Source organism: Abrus precatorius, unplaced genomic scaffold, assembly GCF_003935025.1.
Source record: "Abrus precatorius isolate BTA unplaced genomic scaffold, Abrus_2018 Scaffold2, whole genome shotgun sequence".
NCBI classification, from domain to species: Eukaryota; Viridiplantae; Streptophyta; class Magnoliopsida; order Fabales; family Fabaceae; genus Abrus; species Abrus precatorius.
This window is the reverse complement of record NW_020874362.1, coordinates 27,036,743-27,056,654: the sequence shown is the minus strand read 5'-3', so window position 1 is coordinate 27,056,654 and position 19,912 is coordinate 27,036,743. Positions and strand designations below refer to the sequence as shown.

Sequence of the window (19,912 nt, the reverse complement as noted above, 5' to 3'; positions counted from 1 at the left end):
ATTAAATTATACTTAAAACAACTTATTTTATAAACTACCTTTAATAAAAGTATAAGTTTTTTGTTTTCACTAACAACTCTATTAACTTATATATAAAAAAAAAAAAACGAACTCTTAAATAAATTAAAATTTTGTCCCATCAAACACATTCCAAATGAACTTCTAATTAAGGAAATTAAGAGTTTATGGTCCAAATCCAGCGAGGCCATATGTTATAATTATATGGACCAAAACTCATGCACATCATGTTCAGACAGTTCAGTGATTTGAAATAATCATTTATATTAACGAGCATCTCAGTCTCTCATTTAATAAAATAAATTTTTTAATTATATTAATAATATAAAAATAATCAATACAAGCTATGTCAATGATTAAAATTAAAATACATAAATATTAAAATTTTTATCTATAATTATTTTATGCGTAATGATTGATTGTTTGTTTCTTGTCATGGCTATACACTACTACATAGAATGACTTTTTAACTTTTTTAAAAGACATATTTTGTTAGCAATGTAGAACTGTTAACTATGTGATCACTAAATTAAATGAAGTGCTTAAGAAAGTTACAAGAGAGAAAATTTGAATTGTGGCTTTTAAAATTTTTAACTTAAAAACTCAAAGCTTTCTGATTTTATATTCAATTATGTACTTGATTCACTAAAATTCTTCAGAAAAGCAAAAATTGAGTACAAATGTTATGGAGTAATCTTCGGAAGAACAAAATCAATCTTATAAATGAAAGGTCAAAAATATAATTATCTTAATAGCAAAACCTAAGTTATAAAGAAATTTTAATTTGATATAAAATAAAATATTTGCTCAAAAGCTTGTTTTCAAAATATATGAACACAAAACTTAGAGAATCTTAAATATATTTCCTTTAAGCTTTGAAATAACGCCTCCTCTTTCTTCATACTTTAGTAATTTTATTTTTTTCATTTTTATTGTCATTTTATTAAGTTAATGAATAGTTAATATTTTTTATAATTTTATCTTTAATAATTAATATTTATTTAATAGAGATTATAAACAAGTGAGATATTAATAATATAATAGATAATAGATAATAGATACAATAGGAAGTTAAGTAATTAACTTTTTTTTTTATATATAAATTTTAGAATATCAATCATTATTTTGGTTTTTGTGCTTTTAAATGCAAAAAAAAGAATAAATATTTCTAATCCATTAAAAATAATATAATTATGTTTAGAATACGCTTATAGATAAAAATATAATGTTTAAAAGATTAATTTTCAAAGCTATTCTATAATTCGACATTATGAAATAATAAACATCAACAAATAAAAAGGATAAAGCGTATAGTATGGTCTAAACATTTATCCTAATTTACCATTAATAGATTATTCTTAATATATTGTTTATCAATTGATCAGTCGCTATATTGTAATTAATAATGATATTATGAGATGACTTGAGTTTAGTGGGTTAATCATAAATTCATCACTTTCAATATTTTCAATATTTCACACTTTCTGGTTTTCTTGATTATCGCCTTGTATGATTATTGAAGATGATGGATACTATATATATATATAAACTTCGTATGATTGTTAAATGCTAGTAAAAATTGAACGAGTAATTAATAATTGAAAAGTAAATTACAAACAAATTGAATCATATAGTAATAATCACATAAGTGAAATTAGATACTCTAAAATTGCTTTTTTAAGATAATTAAGTCTTTATATTTTTAAAATTGTATAATTTAATGATCTCCTATTATTTTTTTATTTAAAATTCTTAATTTTTGATTTCTTACTCAAAATATTTACAGATTAAATTAATTAAATTAACTTCTATACAAAAATTAATCAATTAAAATATCAAATTTTATCTAAAATAAAAATATTTAGATTTTTTCTATTAGATTTTTATTTTTCAAACCTTGATTGCATATATTGTAAAATATTTTAATTTTGATAAATGATACATTAGTTTTTTTTTAAAACCTTTAAAGTTATGAGTTTAGATTTGATTACACTATCAACTAATCAAAATACATTGAGAATACAATTTTCGTATGAATTATTATAGAAATTAATAATTCTTAGTAATATGTTAATTTGTGATTAGCTGACAATATAATTTTTTTTATACTATCAATATATTTAAATTTAAATTAAAAATTATTGTGTGTTCCATTTCCATTATAAATCCTCTAAAAAAATTGAATAAAAAAAATTGATAGAGATCAAATTAAAAAAAAATTAAAAATAGAAAAATCATCTAAGTAAAAAACTTTTAAGAGTCTAAAATTGCATATAGCTCACATTTAAAAGGCCAATGAATTGAAACCCTTTTTTTTTTTATAATTGCAATGATAGTTGGAGATTTCTTGCACACTGGATTCTTTGTTTTTTCCCTTTTTGTAGGCTTAAATTCTATGGCAATCAACTATAACAATCATGTTATCTAAATAATTGAGGAATTAATTGATTTGATAGTTAACTGTGACATTTCCTGCTAAATGATATCTAACCTAACAGTACTCTTGGAATTTGTTTGCATCTGCCAAAATTAGAAAATAATCTCATTTTCTTTCTAATTTAATAATTATTCCTGTCCTCCATTTTGTTTCAAACCACAGAAAACTGATAATCAAACCACAGAATTGATTATGCAAACTTATTTGTGGTTCTTTATTAATTACGTTTGCTCATGTTCTTTTCCAAAAATGGGGGCAGGTTTAAGTTTCTATCATGCCACGTAGTAGACTGGATCCTCCTCTGCAGCAAGAGGGTTTTCTACTGCACAAATTTTAACTCTTTCATTTTTTAATTGTTGTGCAAAATTATATCAATAGTTTGAAATTTTTTAACATATTAGCGTCACCAAAATCTCACAGAAAAAGATCCAAAATAATTTTAACGTGTAAATGATAAATACTGACAAAATTATTATTAATTTATTAACTAATTAGTATACATTTAAGATGCTGGATAGTGTATATGAAATGATATTCTCAAACATATTTTTTAAAGCAGAAATTTTATTGTTAATTAAAATGATTAAGAATACAAAAAAATATGTGAATCACTACATGAATATCTTTGATATAATTTATGCTCAAAAGTGTGAAACAGTGAATTGGGGAGCTTTATTCTCGAGTGACTCGATCACTTGTTCGTTTTTCTTCAATTTTCTTAGGACTTCAAGTCTTAATTTGTAATATAAACTTTGATACCGTGTTAAAATTCAGAAGATTACATTTTACATTCCTTTTTTTACCTACACTCCTTTATCATTTTTGGTAATGTATTTCTAAAATTACTTCTGTCATTTCCTACATACACTTTATATTTTCTTCAAGCCATGACCTCTTCGTTCCAACACTACCCTTTGCACTATTGACTCATTTGCTAAGCAAGTTAATCTTATGGTACTCTTATATGTATATCGATTTGCGTTCAATGTTGTTGGTATATATATATTTTCTCGTTCTTGATGATTATTTTAGAAACGATATTTTGAATGTTACAAAAGCTAATTTTTAAAAGCCTTTTAATTTTTTTTCATATATCGAAAATTAGTTTTTGAAAGCTGTAAATATTATTCGAAATGCACTTCCAGAAACTAACTTTTGGAATGTGCAAAATAAGATTCAATGCCCTAAAATCCTGAAAATGAAAATTGCCCTTCGCTCTTAAAATTACAAGATTATAACTCTCAAACTAAGAAAACTCAAAACCCCATGTCGTCTTTGCTTTACCTTGCTCTTTTGGATCCTCTTCCTCCTTCATTATTAAGTTTAGGCGTGGCTTTCCACGAACGATGAATTTTGGAGGCTAGAAAATAAGAGATTATAGTTTATGGGGTTTGGGCTCAAACTAATGGATCATAGGTTTTGGGTTATAAAAATACTAATCGCTATATTTGGACTAACTTTTTCTCTTTTCTTCTTTCATTGTTTTTCTCATCTTTATGTTTTTAATTATAATTTTTTATTTTTTATTTTTATAATCATTCAAATGAATTTTTCAATACATTCAATTTTTTTTCCATTCTCGTTATTTAAATTCAGATTAACAAAAAGCATCATCCATCATATCCTTTCCATAAATTTTTAGAGGGAACTGTTTTTAATTTTGTAATATACTAAGCTTGTAGTTCCAACTATTTAATTTGAAGAAAAATTTAGAGATTATTTCAAAGCATTCTTTAGAAGACCAGGAATGTGAGTGTTAATCATTTAGTCTGTCCAATCAATGTTCTGGGGGTCAAAGTCTAATATAGCACCGTCCATGTTAAGACTTCCCTTTGTTGCTCTTCGTAAATTTTCTGTGTTTGTATCATCAAACCTGTAATTGAAAGTAATTCATATCTCATGAGTACGAACGTTATGAAATTAAGTAGTTCACTTATTATATCCAATAATTTTAAATAAATTACCAGTCCTAAAAATATCATAATTTTTTATTTTAATTTCTATAAAAAATTATTTAACTTTAGTTCGTATATTTTTTAAAAAATAATATAATTTCAGTTTTTTTTGTCAAAAACTATAAATTACATAATTTTTGTAATTATATAAAGACTAAAATTAAATAAAATATCGTAAAAAAAAATTATGATATATAGACCAAGAAATCACGTACACGGCCTTGAAAAACACGTATGGTTTATATAGTTCAACTAGTCGTATCAGCACTTTGAGTTTTCTATAGTTCTCATTGTAAACATCTTGAGAGTGTTGACGGAACACTTTGTTCACCAAATTTAGGACCTAGCCAATATGTCAAAAATCATGCAAAAGGATTAGCATGGAACTTAAAACATGGCAAAAATTAATATATATGTGATTTGCTAGATTACTTTGTTAGAACTTGATATTTAACAAACCTTTAGTGGCAAGACATATCGGGCTGTCATGTAAATGTTGAAAGCAGCCATACTTGTCAATAAAGTTGCTTTGGAGATGATTATAGGTTTTCCATTTTCATTTTTGTATGGAACTTCAGTGAAATAATGATAGCAGATATTATGAACATCCGAAATTTTGAAAGGATTTCTCAGTGAAGAAGAAATGTGGTAGATGGAATTCGCAAGTGCTTGATTTGAATGAGCAACAATTGTGATCACACAATTGATAACCAAGTCTGCAGGTATCTGCAGATTTTTTGTCGAAGGTTAGTTTTTTTCTTCTCAACTTTTCATGTAGCAATAGTAGTGAGTGTATTTATATATAACACAAAAATTAATTTGAAATAAATGATATTAATTAAAAGTGATTTTGTAAGGATTTGAAAAAGTGATAGTCAACCTGATTCTAACAGTATTCATACACGTAATGTACACAGAAGTGTGTGTAAAAACCAGTTGCATACTTTTTTGTTAAAATAAAATCATATTGGAAAAGTAAATATGTTAGAAAGTATAACAAATAAAAACATTTCATTGGTTTTTTAAATAAAATATCTAAGAGCATTTTAACAATGGGAAAAACTAAAACCAGCACTTTTAGATCTAAAAGAACTAGTTCATTGGCAGTAGTTTAAACATTTGATGTTTTATTTGTCAATTAATTAGATTTATATTAAGTATATCATACAAAAATATAACCAAAGATCACTAATGCTAAATTTATGTAGCTTACTATATCCAAATTTGTCTTGGGATGACCGAGAAAGCATTTAATTTTTCCTTGACCATAGCCAATTATTATACTGTCAAGAGTTCTGTAAGCAAAAATTAAAGTAATTTAATTTTGACGTGATTTTTCGTCAACAATTAGCATAAGTATTTTGTAAGTTTAACAGGAAAATATATTCAATCATAGTAATGAAATACACATTTAAAACATTGTAAAATGATAAAAAAAAAGTACAATATACCTTATACCTTCAATCCAACCTGGAAAGGGATCATTAAATGTACTTGTTACCATGGTGGGTCGTATTATGATTAAGGGCACGTTATCTTTATGATGCATAACAAGCATCTCTCCCATTGCTTTTGTGAACGCATATGTGTTGGGCCAACCATACAAATTTGCTCTAGTTTTACATTAGTTCAATCATATCACAGATAAATTATGTTAGAATGATGGAGGTAGATGCTATAAGAATACATGAAACAACTCAATAAAAATATGCACCTTTTAATTCCATAATCTTTCATTGCATATTTGATAATGTTTTCAGTAGCATTCTTTGATTGGAGTTCATCCATTTTTCTCTTCAACGAATCCATCTCTGCATGTATGTCTAATTTTGATGTTCCATTCAAGGTTTGACCCATCTCAAATGGTTTCTCTTGTAGAATTACTTTTTCATCCTTAGCCTCTCCACACACATAAGCTGAAATCAATCAATTAATACCAAAAATGTATTGTCAGTATAGTAATCAACTATGGGAAGCTAAAATGCTTTTAGTAAATAAAGTGAGATATGTATAAATACTAACCAGTTGATATGTGCACAAGAACCTTTGCCCTATGACAATTCTTAGCGAAGTTTAAGACATGTAAAGCGCCCATTGTATTTACACCCATTGAAACATCAAATCTACAAGAATTTTTTAAATCCAAATTATCAAATTCAGGTCAAACAAAAAAATTTGGAAGTCTTTGATTGTCACCTTTCATCAAATTTGGTAGAGGCTGCAAAATTCACAATAACGTCTATCTCCTCCAACATCTTAGTCTTAAGATCTTCATCTTTTAGTCCTAAATTGTTGAGAGAAACATCTCCTGATATGATCACAACTTTCTTCGATATGAAAGAATCAAAATCTTGGCCCCACTGATCTCGTAGTACTTTAAATAAATCTTTATGAATGACCTATTACATGACAACTCAAACAATGTGCATGTGAATGTCATGAATAATCATAAAGCACATATAATATTTCTATAATTGTATAATGTGTTGATGTTTGATGATGCACCTCATTCTGAAAGCGTTGTGTGGCCAAATCATTGTTTAAGGCTCTTACTTGAAGATACAATTTTTGTATCTCTGGTTGGGTCCTTAGAATCTTTTCTACAAAAACTGAATATACAGATAAATTCATTAACAAGACTGATGCTTGAAATTATTTGTTACTTAGCTAGCTTCCTATAGATGCAATGTTTACATTGTAGTACCTTTTGCTAAGAAGCCCGTTGTACCAGTAACTAAAATGGTCTTTCCCTTGAGAAAATGTTGATGTTCAACGTCCATTGTGAAAAGGTACTATTTTTTGTTCTTATCACAAACGAAAATTTTATTAATAGACTTTAAGGATTACTTTAACTCATTTATGAGTGTTAGTATTATATACATATAAGGGTGTTTATATTTAGCTAAAGATAGAAAGAAAAAAATGTGATAAATAATATAATGTAATAGAAAGAGTGAGAAAAAAAAGATAAAAAGATATTATACAAGTATATAAATATTATTGTTGCTAATAAATAGATATTATATAAATTTAAAATATCTTAATATGACAATTCAAACTATTGCAAGTAAGGATGAAAATAGGCTAGGTCGTCTGATAGGAGCCTACAGCCTAACCTATTTAATTAATAGGTTTAATTTATACTTTTTAAAAAATTTAATTAATTAAATAAATTACATTTGAACTTAAGAAAAAGTCTATTAGATTGCACTGTTTTGATTATGTGTGTCGTTAGTTCATTTCATCTCATCTCATTCATTATCTTTTTATAATCTTGGGCATTATTTATATTATATTATTTTTTAAATAGTTTCTTTAGATATAAGCTTTATAACTTTTAAAAAATATATTTATTTAGATAGTTTAATAGTTTATTTATAAAAAAATTTAATGATATATTGAATGTCTCGATAAGAAGTAAGTCATTAAAAAGGTTAATAAACTAAATCAGACTTTTAAAAAAAACAAACTAAACTTAATAAAAAATTTATGATAGGTAATATGTTAAATTTAGACTTCAAAATTATTAGACAGGTTAGTCTTATTAACACAAAGTTTAACTTAACTTATTTCTATTCTTAACTAAGAACCCACAATCCAGGAGAGCTTAAAATGGAACTTTATCTTGGAAAGATCCCCTAAATGAATCAAATAAAAAATATCATTCTTGATTAATCCCTTTTTAATCATCAAAATTAACCATATAATTGCAAACTAAAAGAATATGCATACCTTTTAAAGCATTTTCCCTTTGACTAGCCCACAATATTACGGGAAATTTGAAGAAGTGCTGGTTAATTAAAGTTATTTAGAAAAAAGTGTTGTACCCTTTGTGAATCAATGATGAAGAAGTGAAATGACATGTAGTTGGAGTCCCTCACAATGAAAAGGAAAATGATTTAGGGGTGCTCTTCTTAGCAACATAAGAGCCTTATTTATACACGTCTCGCCAACTACTACTACTGTTGTAGTGTTGTTTCAATAAGTGATGGACCAACATTATTTTAATGTATGGCAGGAACATGTATTGCACAAAATTAAATGATCATGAATAAGTAAAATTACATGTAGTTGGAGTCATGCGCAATAAAAAGGAAAATGATTTAAGGAGTGCTCTTTACACCACACCTATCACTGATCACTGTTGTTGCAATAAGTGATGGACCAACCTTTTGCATTACAGAGGGAAGTGGGAACATCACAGATCGTGACCCTCGCAGGGGTGTATAAATTGGAACTAACAATTCCGGTCCCTTTTCTTTACTACTAAAAAGATTTTTTTTTTTTTCATTTTCAATGAAAATAAAAATTTTAGTATACTTTTTTTTCCCCCAATTTTTAGAAGGTAAAATCTATACTACCCTGGGTAAGTGAAAGAGTTTGGTACCCTTTCTTACATATGAAATAATTTTGACCGTTAATTTTATATGAATAGATAATAGAATTAGTGGTATAATTATAAAAGATGTTAATACTCTCTTATTTTTAAAATATTAAAAAATTCACAACCTTTAAGAGTATAATACCCTTTCAAATTTACAAATATCACAAAAAACACTTTTTTTAAAATCAATTTTACTCAACTTTATTTTAAACTAAATCAAAAGGACACTGTATCAAAGACATCTGGGTTTTTCTGTGGCGGAGCTTTATTTTGGATAAAGTTAGGTTGAATGTACTAAATTCAAAGGAACAGAAATTATTGATAAAAAAGGGGAATAGATATGAGTCTGATTTGGTGAATTTTGCAATTGTATGCTTGGTTGAGAAATGAAAAAAAATAAAAAATAGAGGAGAAAAAAAGAGGAAAAAGAGTAAAAATGACAAAAAAAATGTGTTATTTTGATGGATAAAAAAAAATAAAATCACGAAGTTGAAAAACACTGCGAGAGAAATGTCAGATATACTATTTTACCATCGTGTTTCATCTCGAAGTATGATCTTATGCATTTATGGTCTAATTTTTCTTAATTTTCTTGATTAAAATATAAGATACTAATATGTTAATGTTAAAAGCATTGTAATTGGAAATAAGGAGTGCGAATTTAATGTTATTATTTGTGGCAAAAAGTATGTCATTTACTTTATATTTTAATAATATTAATCTCAGTTAATCCAACTCTCTTAATTTCAATGCTAATATTATTTTATTTTCTATTTGTAATACTTCGATACATGCATCACTACGCTTAATTTCCTGTAATTCCAACCTTCCTAAGTGGTGTTTTGCATTCAATTTTAAATTCATAAACATATTCAATTCCTTTGGTGTTTAGCTAGTAAAATAAGAGCTTTATTATTTGAATATAAAATTATTAACACTATCCACTACTATGTTGTTTCAATAAGTGATGGACCAACATATTAATTGTTTTTATGTATGGCAGCAATACGTGTACAAATATATGTATGTATTGGACAGAATTAAATGATGATGAAGAAGTAAAATTACATGTAGTTGGAATGATCCACAATAAAAAGGACAATGATTTAGGAGTCTCTTCCTAGCAAAATAGGACCCTTATTTATACACCTATCACTTATCACTGCTTGCAATAAGTGATGGATCTACATCATTTTTATGTATGGCAGCAATATGTATTAGACAAAATTAAATGATACAAATATGAAATAACAATAAAATATTTAATAATTTTTTATATTAGTTCAACTTTATTAATCTAATTTTAATCGGGTAAAGATTTATGACATAGGGAATTATAGGTTGAGCTTGATTTGTGGTTTGAATTTTGGCAACAATTAAGTGTAACACATGGGCAGAATTCGTTGTGCATTAAATAGATGAGGACTTCGTCGATTAGATCAATTTGGTCAGCATTTGCATTTGTAGATATGACAAGAGGGGAAGTGATGGGATCAATTTATTACCTCCCTATGATTCACCCTTTTTTAATTAAATCACACCCACGTAATTATAAAAATAATTTAATGTATTGTTTTTTAAAAAGTCTTTTATAATATTTTAAATTTTTTTTTTAAATCAAATTTTATTATATATTAATTATTAAAATTACTAAGGATTATTTTTTTAAGTCTCATACAAAAATTAAAACGAATATTGAAAACATGATGGGAGAGGTGTAGTCAAGGTTAGAGTTACGTGGTATACTCTTAATGAAACATTTAAACAAGTGGTTTGGTGTATTTGAAATCTTGAGTCACCGAATAAAGTGTGACAATTGAGTTATGTGTGTTTATGCACGTGTGTAGGCGCCGTCAAAGTTTGGCGCAACTAATTTCTAAACCTTGTTAAAATAAATTAAATTTATTTTGATAATTTTAATGTTTTGATCTTGTTAATATCAGTAGATATTTGACTGTTGCTGGTACGATATATATATATATATATATATATATATATATATATATATATACCAGAAAATAACCAAAAGTCTATTTTTTAAGTATGATACAAAATTTTGGATTACTCTAAATGAGATTTGGGTGAAAAAAAATTTCATATCTATCAGCACATAATTTTTGAAGTTTTTTTTTTTTTAAATATTTTTTAGACATTTTTCAAGATTAAAAGTCATCTTTCTAATAAAGATATTCTTCTTGAAATAAATACTTATTATATTACAGAAAAGCTTCATATCTTACTAAAGAGAATTAATAATATCAATTGAATAATTTTTATGTTATTAATAAATTAAAATATTTATAAAATATATTTTTATCTTTGTAATTTTAAATTTGAATTTTATTATCTGTAATGATCTTATTCACTTTAATCAAAATTGACTCTAGTAGAAGGTAGTTATAGTTTAGATAAAAAAATATAACAATTTATAATTAAATCTATTACAATATAACAATGTATTTTAATTAATTAAATTCATTTAATATTTTTTATAATAATAATTTTTATTCTTTTATTTTTAAAAATTATTATTATTATTTTATGGGTAAGATTATATTGATAAGAATTTAAGGTTTAAGTTATTTTCTTTAAATATTAAGAAATTATATAAAAGTTTTAGGGTGAATCTATAAATTGATAAACTAATTTACTAAAATTTAAAAAACACGTTTAAAAATTAAAGATGTTACAACGTGGGACAACCCACCAAAATTTGGAAAAGATTGAATATTGATTTGTTTTTTTCAACTTTTTTGAAATCTATATCATGAGTGATGGCGTGAAGCATTACCTTCTAAGAAGGACACGTATCGACCAACGAGCCCTTATCCCATTAATACAAGGAAAGTGGAAAAGCAAATAATTATCTATCATTTATTAACTTTAAAGTATATAATGATATTAAAAGTTGTTGATAATAATTTCTTATTTTATCACTTTACAAACAAACTCTAGAAAAACTTCTTTCAAAATTCAAAGATTTATTAAACATAAAACCGTTGGAAAAAAAAAAAAGATAATTAAGGTTCCTCTATTACAGTAATTTTGTTTGAAAGTGAAAAAATAAATAATTATGTATCATTAATTTAATTTAAAATATATAATAATATTAACAGTTGACAATAATAATCCCTTACTTTTTCATTTCATAAACAAACTTTGCCACAGATTTATTGAACATAGCAAAGAAATTCTTAAACAATGGATCATAACTACCTATAAATCAAAATTTTTTCATTCAGCAATTTTCTCTTACTGCAAAATGAAATAAAAAATTAGCACAAGTGAATAAGGTTTAGGAAAATTGCCCTGATAAGGAATGAACGGTGTTAGATCTCATGAGATCTCAAGCAGAATTCAAAAATCAAAATCAAGATGAAGAAGAAGATTCATAAGGTATACCCGGAATGCAGGTAATTTTAAAAAAAGTAAGGAAGAAAGAAATAATAAAAGAGGAATAAAGAATAAAAAAGTAACAAAGAAAAAGAAAAAGTCTTTGTAATTTTTTGGGTCAGGTAAAATAAAAAGGTAGTAAGGTGGCTTGAAATAATTTCTCAATCTAAGAAATAAAAAGTCTAAACCATTTCCATTAACCCATCACTCAGCTAGCATGGCCCAAAATACATTATCCATCACCCACCCATGTCCAATAACCCAAATCACACTTTCACTAAAAAATTAGAGGTTGAAATTGTGTGTGGGAAAAGATTTTGGATTGTATGAGAACATGGTAATGTGACTTATATGTAGTATTTTAAAAAATTAACACATGTTTAAATGTAAATGAGGAATAAAGAAGCAAAGAAAGAAGATTTATAAACTGAAATTGTTAAATAGATTTTTTTAAAAAAAAATTATAAAATAACATTATTTTATGTTGATTTCAATTAATGTGATATATCGTTGTTATGATTAATGTGATTGATAATTGTTAAATTTAAAATTTAAAATTTTTAATTTAAGAAATTGATTTATACAACGCTAAACTGAACGTTTATTTTGTACATTAAATAATATTGGATAACAAACAATATAAACATGGTAGTCTATTTTTACTATTGACAGAAAATAAAATCAGAGACATTTACAATACTAAAATTAAATTATTTAAATATTTGAGTCACTCAATAAAAACTTTAAGCACTTAGCAAACATAAGATAGATTATAAATCCAATATAGTACTGTAACAAACCATTGTATAATATCACTAGAACAACTTTAATTTCATAGGAATTCAAGTTTTGAAACATAAAATCTACTATGATAAATTTAGATTTAAGGTAAGTTGTCACTTGGAACCATATTTGACGATGCCTGGAAGATGAATATTCATGAAGTAGTCCTCCCAATCAATCATTTTAGGATCAAAGTAAAACAAATCCATCTCTACCCCACCATGTCTTGCTGCTATTTGCAACTTTTCTGTATGCAAATTATCAAATCTGTGGGTATAAAAAAGCTTGAATTAGTAAATTAATTAGTATCAAAACCTTACTTTTGCTGCTAATTAATTAACTTACATGCCATTGAAGAACAAGTAGGGCTTATAAAGGTCAACCAATCGCATCACAGTTTGGATCTTCCTCTTGATGTCAAGATACATTCCTAGAAAACGCTGGCAAAAAGCTGCATTGGCTATCTCTAGTCCCTATTAAAATGTAAAGTAAGTTACATTTTCTATTTATAATTATAAAAGTGAAGTTGGACGAATAGTGGAATCTAACGTAGAAATTAAGGATTTGAAATAACCTTTAATGGAAGCAAGTAATGAATGAACATATATCTTTGGAAGCTAATAGTGTTTTGCAATATTATCAGCTTGTCAACCTTGACAAGCTTTCCTTCATTGTTTTCACATGGTTTTGTTGTGAAATATCTGAAGCTGTAGTCTTGAAGATTGTGGCATTTGACTGGATTTGCAATAGAGGAGCCCACATGGTATATCATATTATCACAAGGTTGACTTGCATGCGCCATCATTGCCACTAATATTGCATTCACCACCATGTCAGCTGGTATCTGCTAAAAAATTAAACTCAGCATAAATATATTCATTTGGAGCAAAGAATGTAATAGGAGTATGTATTATATAAAAGAAGTTTGGTTTTGAAGATGGGCAAGGGAATAATTAACCAATGGTTATTATTTCCACATTTTCTATACTCATAAAGAAGATTATTAAATTTTTCATTTAGTGACTCACCAAGTCAAAAACCATCTTGATGTCTGCAGGGAAGCATGCTAATTTTCCTTTGCCATAGGCAACAAGGAAACTGTCTATGGTTCTGCAAAACATCACAAAAAAATAGGGTTATTCCTCTCTGTTGACTTGTAAAGCAAATAAAAGGGACAAAACAGTAACAGTAGTTGAATGCATGTTGTACTACTGTAAAGCAATACAATTGATAAATCCAAATTTGCACCAGATGTAGAGTCCTTTTTAGTTGGTTTTTTTGTTATTAATAAATCATGTTTAGGCCTAAATATTAGGCATTACTAATGATTTCTGGTATTTCTGTTGTATCTATAGCTATTGTGAGTTTATAGTTTGATTCATGTCAAGAGTAAGCATTTTAATTGAAATTATGTGCATAAAATTCACTCAAGAAAGTGGATGATAAAAGAAAAGTTATGGCACGAGGAGGGTTAAAATCGAAGAAATTGTTTCACTGGATATTCAAAGTCTAAATACTTATCTGTCAATGACATTTGAACTTTCATGTTCTACATTTTAACACTGCATACAGAGAAGTTAGAGTTTCCTTTGTTGTCATGTGCATGTTCAAACATCCATATCTTAGCGTTTGAGCATGAATTGAAAAATATTAAATTTTATTTATTAATATATTCATTTGAACACTTAGAGAAGTCAATTTTTTTTATGCTTAGAAGTCCTAACAATTATAAATGGATTTTCTTAATAGAATGAGAGGATTCTTTTTTTTTTAATCTCTCATTGGAATAAAAGATTTGCGGAAGCAATGTCTTGGAGCATTAACAATTGATCTTCATCACGTCAATCATTGTGATTTGTTCCCTTTTATTTTTTGCTCTTACTCTACGAGGTATCTAATTTTTATAGTCAGGAGACCAGGAACCTTAACATGAATTTATTTTCATAATTGATTTTCACTCTTAATTTATGTTTTAATTTTTTCACTGATTACATGTCTCCAGTCATATAGCTTCAATGAATCGGCCACTTAGAAATGAAGAAGAGTTGGCGTAAGGGTTAGAAGTAAGGCATAGAAGATGACCCTTAACATTCCAAGAATAGAGATTAGCAAGTCTGAGTTTTGAAGAATCTCCGATATAATGCTTGTCTAAGCTAGGAGTTTCTATGGAATCAAGGACTAGAAGAAAGAGTTTAATTATAAAGGAGTTGAATATAACTACTATAATAAATTTGATCATCAATATTTTAAAAAATTTGTATTGAGGCAAATTACTTAAGCGAGGGTAGGAAGAATCAAATCACAGCACCTTTGGCACAATGAATCTAATACACCACACACACTAGTTTTAATCTTTATTTGAAACTTTTGGTTCATATAGTCTTACTTTAATATAGTTTTTGCAATTATAATTAGATTCTTTAATTAAAGCGTTTTTTTTTTTGGGTACGATAAAGGGTGAGTTCATAAATTTGTTAGTTGTATTGAATTCATTATCCCTAAATGTATATTCTACCAAGTTTATATATTACTTGATAATAGCTGTTAATTTACCTTACACCTTCGATCCAACCAGGGAAAGGTTCCTTGTAAGTGCTGGCAACAATTGTAGGACGCACGATAACAACAGACATGTTTTCCTTTAGAGTTCCTACAAGCATTTCTCCCATTGCCTTTGTGAAGGAGTACGTGTTTGGCCATCCATATACATTTGCTCTGAATTTAAAAATAAAAATAAAAATAAAAATAAAAATAAAAATAAAAATAAAAATAAAAATAAAAATAAAAATAAAAATAAAAATAAACCAAACATATTTAGTTTTAAATTGGTGTTATTTAGTATGTACCGAATCCACATTCAAAATTGAAAGAGGTAGATGCTCACCTTTTTATTTTTAACATTTCAAGAATTTGAGTGATTAAAACATCAAAGAATAATTCTAGATTGTGAATTAAGTATTGTATATGGATGAGACCACAAATTAAAATGGAACTCGTAGATGCTAACCTTTTCATACCCAAGTCCTTCATGACCATTTTAATATAATCCTCTGATGCTCCCTCTTGTCGAAGCTGCTTCAACTTCTCTTCCACCACTTTCTTTTCCACATCAATGTCTAGTCCGGGCTCTCCGTTTAGTGACACACCCATTTTGTATGGATCCTCTAGTATGAGTCCTCTTCTCTCGCCACATACATATGCTGAAGACATAAAATCGTATTCTTTCAATAGATAAAAATAAAACGTGTTATAACTTTTTTCTATTTATTTAAATAAAAAGAGTAAATTATTTATTAAATTATATTTTTACCTTTTAAATTTGTATTTTTTTTTTCTAAATGTTATGGATTGAAAGAGATGGCTAAGGAATGAGAAGTTTTAAGGGCAATTTGAGCAAGAAATTTTTGCATCTCTCTCCGTTCAAGACCTAATCATTTGTGAATCAATAGCCGTGGACTATTTTCTTGTCAGAACCATGCTCATATTATTCTTTTTTAATTTCTTTCGTTGATATCATCATTAAGGAGTCAAACATATAAGAACCAAACAACTAATTATAAATGTGTGGAATTTCATAGTTAAAAATCATGTCAGTATAGATATACTCGTGTTCAAATATCCCTTATACTCTGATATGATATGACATGATATATATAAAGTGTTCTTAATTAATTAAGTTGTTTAAATATATGTTATTGAATAAATATATAAAAAATTGATACATATTAGGTTATTGAATTTTGATGAGAATACACGTGTAATAATAGTGCGTATGCGGTCAATTGAACACTAACCTGTTGATACGTGGACAAGAACCTTTAGCTTAATGCAACTTTTGCCGAAGTTCAAGATATGCTTAACTCCTAATGTATTTATATTCAGTGCAACATCGTATCTGCGTATAATAATGAGCCTTAAAAAATGGATTATATAAATATACATAAGGTTTTAAATATACAAGTCCAAATATACCTTTCATCAAAGTTAGTTGTTGCGGCTAAATTAACTATACATTCAATTTGATTGCAAATTTCTTCCCTTAGAATGGAGTCTTTCAAATTCAAGTCCTCTTGAGAGATGTCCCCAGGAACAAGAGTCAACTTTTCTGAGACAAAGGTATTGAACTTTGGACCAAGATTTTCCTTCAACAATCTAAACAAGTCCTTCCATAAAATCTACATATGAAAAAGTAATAGTTCATTAATAATACATCATCATATGTGTTGGTTACACAAAATGATATATAGCACGAACTTTACATATTCTAGAGTCCGTATCAATTTTCAATTAAAATAACAAAACTGCTACTTAAGTGCATGAAATTTTGCGTACTGTAGTTCTTCAACTGTGGACAACACAACACATTTTACATGTGGGGTACGTACGTAGGAGACTGATCATGCAATACCCAAAGTAGGTGTGTTTGCACCTACCTAGGCAAACATCCATATAATGGCTTTTGAGTCGATAAAACAAGAGTACATGCATGTGAACGATGGAACTCTAGAGCAATTAGTGCACTGATATGACTTAATTAAAGTTACATCTAATTCTTATATCATTCATTTATTTAAGCAATATTATAAAAATATGATTTTTATATCATTTTTAATTTTTAAAATGTCGTAACTAATGTAATGTGTAAATATCATAACATAACTCTCAGTTTTATTTCAAATTTAAATAATTGTATATCTCATGAAGAAAGCGAAAAGGTAAATGAAGCTAAAACAAACGAATTCAATATAACATTTTATTTTATTTTTGGATGAAAGACTAACGTTTGTCACAAATTAATAATATAAGAATTCTATATAACATTCTATATATGTTCACCTCATCGTGCAATCGCCGAGTGGCAGATTCTTCATCCGCGGCTCTCAAAAGAACATACAGTTTCTTCACATTTGGTTGAACTCTCAGTATCTTCTCCACAAAAACTGCAATATCAAAGAATTAAACACATACCAGTGCATGCACAATAAGTATTAAGCAAGCTTAATTTCAGGAAGAGAGAAAAAGAAAGAAAGAAAAACACTTTTGGCAAGGAAGCCAGTGGCACCAATGACCATGATATTCTTGTCCTGAAGGAAGTTGATTATGCTTCCCAATTCCATTGTAGGAAAATTAAAGTGTAATGTTCAAATGGATCTTAACACATTCGATGTTGTTTGTGAAAATAATGCTTCAAATGGCAATGCTATATATAGCAAGAAAATGATCGATCGAGTGATAAAGGCATTTATGTGTATCCTACGATGTATGTATGCTTTAAAATAAAATTTTACTAGAGTTGCTAAATGGATAAAATATTATGAAAGAAAAAATAAATATAAAAAATAAGTTTATTTGTATTTTTTGTCTATATGATAATCAATATATAATTTTGTCTCCCAATATTATTTATATTTAAATTTAGTCATTTAATTTTTTTCTTGTTATAATTAAGCTTTTCATCAGTTTCTCTTTATACAAAACTCTTACATTATTATTATTATTATTATTATTATTTATTTATTTAAATGATTAAGTGTTTTTGACATATTTGATATAGAAAAAATAATTTGAAAGATTTTAAATTATAAATTTAGATGAATTTATAAGATATGAATTTAAGGTTTTAAAAAGGATAACGTTAGAACTTTTTTGAAATTTAAGTAAAATATAATATTTTAGTTGAAAGATTATGAGTGAGATAAAATTTTAAAATAATTTAATATAATTAATTTAATGATTTTTGTTAATATAAGTTATTATAATTAAGTTTAAGCATATAAAAATAATAATTTTGTATTTAATATAATAATTATTAAAATTTTGTATATTTAATAGAATAATTATTTTAAAATTATTATTTTCAAATATTAAAATTCACTCTTAAAAATAAAGGTTAACATGACCAACAATTAATTTAATTCATGATAAATAAAAATATACATTAATTATATATATAGGTATAGATCAAATTATATTGGTGTAAATTATATCTACTTTTACATAATTTAGTAATCTTGTATTCAATAATTTAATATTTTTTCAATATAGACAAGAATCAAGTCACTTCATGAGTTGAATAAAATGATATACTAATGTTAATTATGTATACTATGTTTTATATAAATGAGAGTAAAATATAATTTTATAATTAATATTTATTTATATTTTATAAATATATATTAAAATTTAAAATGAAATTATCTAAATTAATTTTATTAGAATGATTTTTTAAAATTTAATTTATTTAAGAATAATTTTTAATTTAACGATAAATTATAATAATTTAATATATATATATTTAAATTTCTTAATGTTTATTTTTTATAATAATATTATCATTATAATTATATTTGCTACTGTGCACAGAGGAGAGATTAAGAATTTATAAATATTTTTTTTCAAAAATAGAAAAATTTAACCGCTAACTAATAGAATTTTTTTGAAAAACAATTTAAAAATATGAAGTATTACATTGCACACTTTTAAATAAAAAATTATGGTTTAAATTGTAATTGATTAAACATACTAAAATAAACTTTTTTATAATTTAAATATAATATTTTTATTTAAATTTGATTAGAATTATATTTTTTTATAAATTAAAAAATATCAATAAAAATGTAACAATGATAAAAAAATTAAGAAAATATAAATAGTTTGTAAAAAAGATATTTTATTGAATATATTTGAACATAGTGAGAATTTAATATTGATATCCGTCCTCGTGCAACCTATATGGCTTGAACCCAACTTTTAAATGCGAAAGGTACACTGCTTACCGTCTTGTTTGCCACATGCCACAGTGAAGTGAATGAGAACATTATTCAACAAACAGTTCATTGAGCCTAACATAACTGCTACATATCTTGCAAATATTAATGCTAACGCCACGTTCCCTGAAAATCTTGCTAAGATCGAGTTTCTGCAGAATAATAAAAGACATAT

General features: G+C 26.2%; 2 protein-coding genes across 2 annotated transcripts; both read right to left on the bottom strand.

Moving 5' to 3' along the window:
* Positions 1–4,083: 4,083 nt before the first annotated feature.
* Positions 4,084–8,201, bottom strand: LOC113857708 (probable fatty acyl-CoA reductase 4). The gene is made up of 11 exons (XM_027489846.1): positions 8,143–8,201; positions 7,115–7,214; positions 6,916–7,019; positions 6,607–6,809; positions 6,433–6,533; positions 6,125–6,326; positions 5,862–6,023; positions 5,624–5,705; positions 4,870–5,136; positions 4,626–4,753; positions 4,084–4,328 (listed from the first exon to the last, which is right to left on the bottom strand). Exons 2-11 carry the CDS (start codon positions 7,188–7,190, stop codon positions 4,220–4,222), a joined length of 1,434 nt encoding a protein of 477 aa, XP_027345647.1. The 5' UTR covers positions 7,191–7,214; positions 8,143–8,201; the 3' UTR covers positions 4,084–4,219.
* A 4,882-nt stretch (positions 8,202–13,083) lies between these two features.
* LOC113858993 (fatty acyl-CoA reductase 3-like) lies at positions 13,084–18,087 on the bottom strand. Its single transcript, XM_027491810.1, has 10 exons — positions 18,009–18,087; positions 17,807–17,910; positions 16,943–17,145; positions 16,765–16,865; positions 15,978–16,170; positions 15,524–15,685; positions 13,999–14,080; positions 13,545–13,814; positions 13,316–13,443; positions 13,084–13,237 (listed from the first exon to the last, which is right to left on the bottom strand). Exons 1-10 carry the CDS (start codon positions 18,085–18,087, stop codon positions 13,084–13,086), a joined length of 1,476 nt encoding a protein of 491 aa, XP_027347611.1.
* Positions 18,088–19,912: the final 1,825 nt, after the last annotated feature.

Coding starts and splice junctions, on each gene's coding strand:
- LOC113857708 (XM_027489846.1), bottom strand. CDS start 7,190: ATGGACGTTGAACATCAACATTTTCTCAAGGGAAAGACCATTTTAGTT. Junction 6,534..6,606: donor TCTACCAAATTTGATGAAAG/GTGACAATCAAA, acceptor AAATTCTTGTAG/ATTTGATGTTTCAATGGGTG. Junction 4,329..4,625: donor TACGTGTTTTTCAAGGCCGT/GTACGTGATTTC, acceptor TTTCAATTACAG/GTTTGATGATACAAACACAG.
- LOC113858993 (XM_027491810.1), bottom strand. CDS start 18,087: ATGGAATTGGGAAGCATAATCAACTTCCTTCAGGACAAGAATATCATG. Junction 13,815..13,998: donor TCAAGATGGTTTTTGACTTG/GTGAGTCACTAA, acceptor ATTTTTTAGCAG/ATACCAGCTGACATGGTGGT. Junction 13,238..13,315: donor TACTTGTTCTTCAATGGCAT/GTAAGTTAATTA, acceptor TTATACCCACAG/ATTTGATAATTTGCATACAG.